General features: G+C 43.5%; 1 protein-coding gene across 1 annotated transcript in view; it reads left to right on the top strand.

Moving 5' to 3' along the window:
• The first annotated feature begins 1,804 nt into the window (after positions 1–1,804).
• The window catches only part of LOC144493983 (vesicular inhibitory amino acid transporter), a 40,439-nt gene continuing 34,804 nt past the window's right edge, over positions 1,805–7,439 (top strand). Inside the window, exons 1-2 of the mRNA XM_078213558.1 lie at positions 1,805–1,835; positions 3,319–3,446. Of these exons, the coding sequence (XP_078069684.1) occupies positions 1,805–1,835; positions 3,319–3,446 (159 nt within the window). The remainder of the gene's footprint in view (positions 1,836–3,318; positions 3,447–7,439) is intronic.

The raw sequence follows: 7,439 nt of genomic DNA, 5'->3' as shown, positions 1-7,439 counted from the left end.
CCCACCACCCTCAGTGTAAAAAACTTGCCTCGTACATCTCCTTTAAACATTGCCACTTGCACCTTAACCTTATGCCCCCTAGTAATTGACTCTTCCACCCTGGGATAAAGCTTCTGACTATTTGTTTTCATGAAACTAAAAAAATAACTGATGGGGTAGGAAACATGCCAATCAAAGCTAAGGAAATAGGTACAAGAGCTACCAATAAGAAATTTTTAAAATATATTAAAAGATGAACAAGCATGAGCAGCAAAACCACCCATCTGTGGGTGGCACAGTGGCACAGTGGTTAGCACTGCTGCCTCACAGCGCCAGGGACCCAGGTTCGATTCCCGGCTTGGGTCACTGTCCTGTGTGATGTTGCACGTTCTTCCCATGTCTGCGTGGGTTTCCTCCAGGTGCTCCGGTTTCCTCCCACAGTCTGAAAGACGTACTGGTTAGGTGCATTGACCCGAACAGATGCCAGAGTGTGGCAACTAGGGGACTTTCACAGTAACTTCACTGCAGTGTTAATGTAAGCCTTACTTGCGACTAATAAATAAACTTTCTAAAAAAGAACTGGCATAAGAATCAACCAAATAACTTCAGATATTTTATCACAATCTTTACAATACATCTCCCTTTCTCCATTATGTTGATAACCTGGAAATAAGTGTTGGACAATTTGTTCACGTGCTTATCCTGAGCTGCAAATGTTGAAATGGCTGTAACTAATATGGCTAATATGTTTAATAGCTATAACTTTCAGAAATCAAAATCGCAATCTACAAAAAGAAATTTGCATATAAACCGGCATTTGTGTGTTATGCCGTAAGTTTTTTTAATTTTCTACACTGAGTATCCAAGGACCATTTCATGCTAGGGTTGCCAACTCTCCAGGATTGTCCTGGACTCCCCAGAAATCATAGGCCAATCTCCAGGACATTGCTGTGAGCAACCCTGGAGATATTAAAAAGATTGATTTTTGTCATCTTATTTGAACATTTCTCTTTACAAGATAGTACGGTAAAGTTGTCAAAGTCCCAGATGATTCCCCTTTAAGGGGAAGAGCTGACTAGTGGTGACATCACCTGACGATCACCACACCATCAGGCAAGGGGAAAGGTTGAGAAGGGAGGTTCATAAAGGCTGGTTGGGAGGTCAATTTCAGCTGTCCGGTTCTTAATGTTTAGGGTGTTGGGTTGGAGGTCGGTAAGAGGGAATCAAAGAAATGTCAGTGAATAAGCCTGACAATACTTTCATGAAATACAGTTTCAATAAGAAAAAAAATCAGAAACAAATCACAAATAAAATTGCTACTAAACACAAATCTCTAAACTAAAAAAAATTAGATTGTGCTGCATTTAAATATTTTGCCTCAATTTCAATGGCAGTACTTATCTTTGCGTAAATCCAGAAGACTCTCAAGATGATTTATTTTGATATTAGAGTGAATTCAATGGGAACAGGTACGATAGCCCCATTTAAGGGGCACCTGGCGACTAGATGAATAGGATGGGAATGGAAGCTTACAGACTCCTTAAGTGCATACGGGTTTAGTTTAAGCAGACATCATGGTCGGTGCAGGCTCAGAGGGCCGAAGAGCCTGTTCTTGTGCTGTATTGTTATTTGGTTCCTTGTTCTTTGTTCTAACCTTGGATGGTACAGGAATTGAACCCATGCTGTTGACGTTGCTCTGCATCATGAACCAGCTGTCCGGCCAACTGAGCTAACTGACATCTAAAAATATTGCAAATTGGGTGAAAAGGCTCTTTGGCTGACAGTTAATTTGCCTTTTACTTGGTGTAGGAAGGCAGTGCATCACATGGATCGATATGTTGGCCGACCAATGGCCGGTAAGTGTAGTCAAGACATTTGATGAAATCTCCAGGAATCCATTTAATCACAGTTGGCGACCCCAGTCCATAAACAAGTATATTGCATATGAACAAAAAGCTAATCAGTTACATGCAAATGTCCATAATCCCTGAAGGTTTTGGCACACCTATGCTTAAGAACTGCCTTGCATTAACATTTTACTGTCTGAGGAATTTCACACAAAAACAGGTTTATGCCAGTTTTGTATTCAAACATCATGGCCCATTAATTTCAACGATCGTATTGTATCTCTTCTAACAAATGTACACCAGAATTTTCCGGCACCTATTTACAAACCTTTAATGTCAAAACAAATCATCTCGACAGTCTTCAGGATTCACGCAAAGGTAAGTACTGCCATTGAAATTAGTCCAAAATATTTCAATGCAGCACAATTTAATTTTGATTCTGGTTTAGAGATTTGTGTTTAATAGTAATTTTATTTGAGTTTTGCTCCTGATTTTTTTTCCGCTGATATTTCATGAAAGTATTGTCAAGTTTATTCACTGACATTTCTTGGATCCTTGCTTACCGATCTCCACCCCAACTTCCTGTACATTAAGAAGAACCAGACAGGGGGAATTGGTCTCCCAAGCAGCATTACCCTGTTCCAGAATCATAGAATCACTACAGAGCAGAAGGAGGCCATTTGGCCCATCGAGCCTGCACCAACAACAATCCCACCCAAGCCCTATCCCCGTAACTCCACGTACTTACCCTACTAATCTCCCTGACACTAAGGGGCAATTTAGCATAGCCAGTCCACTGGGAGGAAACTGGAGCACCTGGAGGAAACCCACGCAGACACAGGGAGAACGTGCAAACTCCACACAGTCAGTCACCTAAGGCTGGAATTGAACTCAAGTCCCTGGCACTGTGAGGCAACAGTGCTAACCACTGTGCCACCATGCCACCCTAAATTCTGAATAACTATGGCACATGAAGAGGAGCAGTAGAGGAAAGAGGCTCTGGCATTGTGGCACCATGACAGCTATCTGGTATTGTCACTTTGCCACTCCAAGCTAAAGCAGAACACTTATTTCCCTATAATTTACTTACCAAAATTGGCACAAGTGCTCCCATCTAACCTCTAACCTTTAGATAGCAGAAAAATAGATAATTCAATCAGACCTTGAAACCTAGTTTATAAACAATGAACTGAGCTGATAGAAAGTAAAAATTAAACAGTAACAGAAAATAAATACAGGTGATTTCACTTAATTACAAAACTTAACTTGCAACTGGAATACAGAAATAATTGAATAGGCGACATTTCATTGCCTCTCCTCATGATACTGAACAATAAAGTAACCTGATTCCTACCTTTGCTACTATCAGATTTACACCATTACCTGTATTTTGCAATCAGGAGTTCACCTTTACAGCCAAACATCCAGTCATAGATAACATGACCCAGGGGGATAACAAATGTTATGTGCTTTGCTGACTGCTCATTCACAGTTGCCATCATGTGTGCACCTCAAATCTGCCAAAAGGGTGAACTAATCAACATTCTGAAAGAAGAAGCTGTTAAAGAGCAAAGAGATTTCGCTGTCCGTGTGCATGAGTCACCAAAAGCTGGTGCACAGGTACAAAATGTAATCAAAAAGCTTAAAGCAATGCAGACCTTTATCCCAAGCGAATCGAAAGTAAGGAAGTGGTTGTACAGAGCCTCGACACCAACTGGAGTAGCAAGTTTTGGGAACCAAACCTCTGGAGGGATGTAAAAAGAAAAAAGGCTGGAAAATACTCAGCAGATCAGACAGGATCTGAAGAGGGAAATAGTTAATGGGTGAGATTTTAACTAATTCAAACCCATCCACTTTCTCACAGTTAAAATTGGACCCAAGATTTCAGGTGGATAGCTTTTCATCAGAAATTCATCAGAAAACTATGTTATCAGTCATTAAACAATTAAATTATAGAATGAGACAATTAGGCATTTCGTCCACAAAGAACCATAGATATCTATCTCTATTAGAGAGAGACTATTGGCTTTATATATAGCTTAACATGCACCACTTTGCCAGCACTGAGCAAGGTGAGGAGACAGGCCTCCATGAATTACCACAGCCAGTGTAGAAATTGTCATTATTCTACACCATGCTCCAGCCACCTTGCTAATAAGAATAAGAAAAGAGAGGCGTACAGAAGGTTCAGAGAGCTAGGAGGTGTTAAGGATTTAGAGGAGTATACGGGATGTAGGAAGGAGCTTAAGAAGGAAATTAGGAGAGCGAGAAGGGGTCATGAGAAGACCTTGGCGGGTAAGATTAAGGAGAATCCCAAGGCTTTCTACAAATATGTCAAGAGTAAAAGGATGAGATGTGAAGGCATAGGACCCTTAAAAGGTGAAGGGGGAAAAGTTTGTGCGGAACCGTTAGAAATGGCGGAGGTGCTTAATGAATACTTTACCTCGGTATTCATGGTGGAAAGGGATCTGGGTGGTTGTACTGCTGGTTTGCGGTGGACAGAAAGGATCGAGCATGTGGACATAAAGAAAGAGGATGTGTTGGAACTATTGAATGGCATCAAGGTTGGTAAGTCGCCAGGACCGGATGGGATGTACCCCAGGTTACTGTGGGAGGCGAGGGAGGAGATTGCGGAGCCTTTGGCGATGATCTTTGCATCGTCGATGGAGACGGGAGAGGTTCCGGAGGATTGGAGGATTGCAGATGTGGTCCCTATATTCAAGAAAGGGAACAGGGACAGCCCGGGAAATTACCGACCGGTGAGTCTAACCTCAGTGGTTGGTAAGTTGATGGAGAGGATCCTGAGAGACAGGATTTATGATCATCTAGAGAAGTTTAGTATGATCAAAAGTAGTCAGCACGGCTTTGTCAAGGGCAGGTCGTGCCTTACGAGCCTGGTTGAGTTCTTTGAAAATGTGACCAAACGCATTGACGAAGGAAGAGCGGTGGATGTGGTCTATATGGACTTCAGCAAGGCGTTCGATAAGGTCCCCCATGCAAGACTTCTTGAGAAAGTGAGAGGGCACGGGATCCAAGGGGCTGTTGCCTTGTGGATCCAGAACTGGCTTGCCTGCAGAAGGCAGAGAGTGGCTGTGGAGGGGTCTTTCTCTGCATGGAGGTCAGTGACCAGTGGAGTGCCCCAGGGATCTGTTCTGGGACCCTTGCTGTTTGTCATTTTCATAAATGACCTGGATGAGGAAGTGGAGGGATGGGTTGGTAAGTTTGCTGACGACACCAAGGTAGGTGGTGTTGTGGATAGTTTGGAGGGATGTCAGAAGTTGCAGCGAGACATAGATAGAATGCAAGACTGGGCGGAGAAGTGGCAGATGGACTTCAACCCGGATAAGTGTGTGGTGATCCATTTTGGCAGATCCAATGGGATGAAGCAGCAGTATAATATGAAGGGTACCATTCTTAGCAGTGTAGAGGATCAGAAGGACCTTGGGGTCCGGGTCCATAGGACTCTTAAATCGGCCTCGCAGGTGGAGGATGCGGTCAAGAAGGCGTACGGTGTACTAGCCTTCATTAATCGAGGGATTGAGTTTAGGAGTCGGGAGATAATGCTGCAGCTTTATAGGACCCTGGTTAGACCCCACTTGGAGTACTGCGCGCAGTTCTGGTCACCTCATTACAGGAAAGATGTTGAAGCCATTGAAAGGGTGCAGAGGAGATTTACAAGGATGTTGCCTGGATTGGGGGGCATGCCTTATGAGGATAGGTTGAGGGAGCTTGGTCTCTTCTCCCTGGAGAGACGAAGGATGAGAGGTGACCTGATAGAGGTTTACAAGATGTTGAGAGGTCTGGATAGGGTAGACTCTCAGAGGCTATTTCCAAGGGCTGAAATGGTTGCTACGAGAGGACACAGGTTTAAGGTGCTGGGGGGTAGGTACAGAGGAGATGTCAGGGGTAAGTTTTTCACTCAGAGGGTGGTGGGTGAGTGGAATCGGCTGACGTCGGTGGTGGTGGAGGCAAACTCGTTGGGGTCTTTTAAGAGACTTCTGGATGAGTACATGGGATTTAATGGGATTGAGGGCTATAGATAGGCCTAGAGGTAGGGATATGATCAGCGCAACTTGTGGGCCGAAGGGCCTGTTTGTGCTGTGGCTTTCTATGCTCTATGTTCTAACTGAGTAACAGACTGTACAATTTGGCTTGTAGATCATTGAGTTCAGAAGGTCAGAATGTGATCTAATTGATGTGTATAAACTAATAAATCTGATAGGGTAGATACAGGAGAACTATTTCTTCTGGCGGAACTATAATTAAGGGCATCTTAAACTTAGTGATTGGCCATTTAGGAATGGCAGCAGGAAGCACTTTTTCACACAAAGAGTAGTGGAAATTTGGAATTCGCTTCTGAAAAGACTATCGGCACGAGGCCAAATTAAACTTTCAAGACAGATCAGTCAGGAGATATGGATCAAAGGTGGGTAAATGGGGTTTAAATACATATCAGTCATGTCTAATTGAATGGCAAACTCACTCAAGGAATCAATTACCCTGAGCCAACAGTGAGGTCACATCATGAGATTATCTTGGGGGGTGCGAGCTTGCGGTGAGGACCAAACAAGGAGGGCAAGGGCTGGCCGGCAATGGGGCAATCATCAACCTCCATGTTGTCGAGCAGAGGTGAGGTTCCATAGTGGAGGAGATACCGACGGTTATCGAGGGAAGCAGTGGGGTGACTCGATCAAGCCAGCAGAACTGAGGAGGGCTGAGCAATGAGCCGAGGGTGAGATGAGGAGGCCAGATAGCTGGACAGGCAGCCAGTGAGCCAGCAGAACAGCAAGGTCTTTATGTGAGGAGGTACAACTTAAAGCCCAGCCAGGGCTGAGGAGAAGTGGGCAAGAGAGGGTGAGGCCGATGCCATACCATAGCCATTGCAACTGCGAGCAGCGAGGTCGTCGAGTGAGCAGGGACAACTTTAAGCCCATGGCTGAAGAGAGCAAAAAAAGCCTGCTCTTTCAGAAATTCATTTGTTAAAATCAATCAGTACGAAGCAACACTATCGAGCTGGCAGTCAAAAGCGCAGAAAATTGAAGGTGAGTCAAGAGGACGAAGTAGGCAAAAAGACAGTTTGTCATTTTACTTTAAAAAGGTAAAGAATTGAACAGTGCACAAACTGTACATTCATCCTCATATACCAAAAGCATGGGCGAATTATCTGTGACTTTGACTTGCCGATTTCCAGAGATACCACATCTCTTGAAAAAACTGAACAAGAAGTTCAAGAAAAATAAGAAGTGGACTCAGTGGAAATTGAACTACAAGATACTGCTCAAGCTCATTCCTTTGCAGCTGAAGTGAGGGAGGAATATGTTGAAGATGTTGGCTTATAGCCAAAATCTGTTCCACTGGGTATGATAGAATATTTCATAATAAATAGACCAGAGAACATAGGTGATATAAAAAATTTGAGAAAAGTGTTTGAGGTCGGAGGTCAAAAGCAGTATAGAAGTCCCATTTTCTGAAGGTGAAAAGAAACGACATGATGAAAAGGAGAAATTGGTTGATTTTTTTCAGAAACCTCCGAAGCAGTCTACTGCTATGTTTGCAAATTATTCTCTGATCCTAGTAAAGGGAAACACATTCGTCAATGGGTACTCTAATTAG

Source organism: Mustelus asterias, chromosome 5, assembly GCF_964213995.1.
Source record: "Mustelus asterias chromosome 5, sMusAst1.hap1.1, whole genome shotgun sequence".
In the NCBI taxonomy this organism is placed as follows: Eukaryota; Metazoa; Chordata; class Chondrichthyes; order Carcharhiniformes; family Triakidae; genus Mustelus; species Mustelus asterias.
Note: the sequence above shows the minus strand (reverse complement) of the source record. Positions and strands in the feature narration are given on the sequence as shown.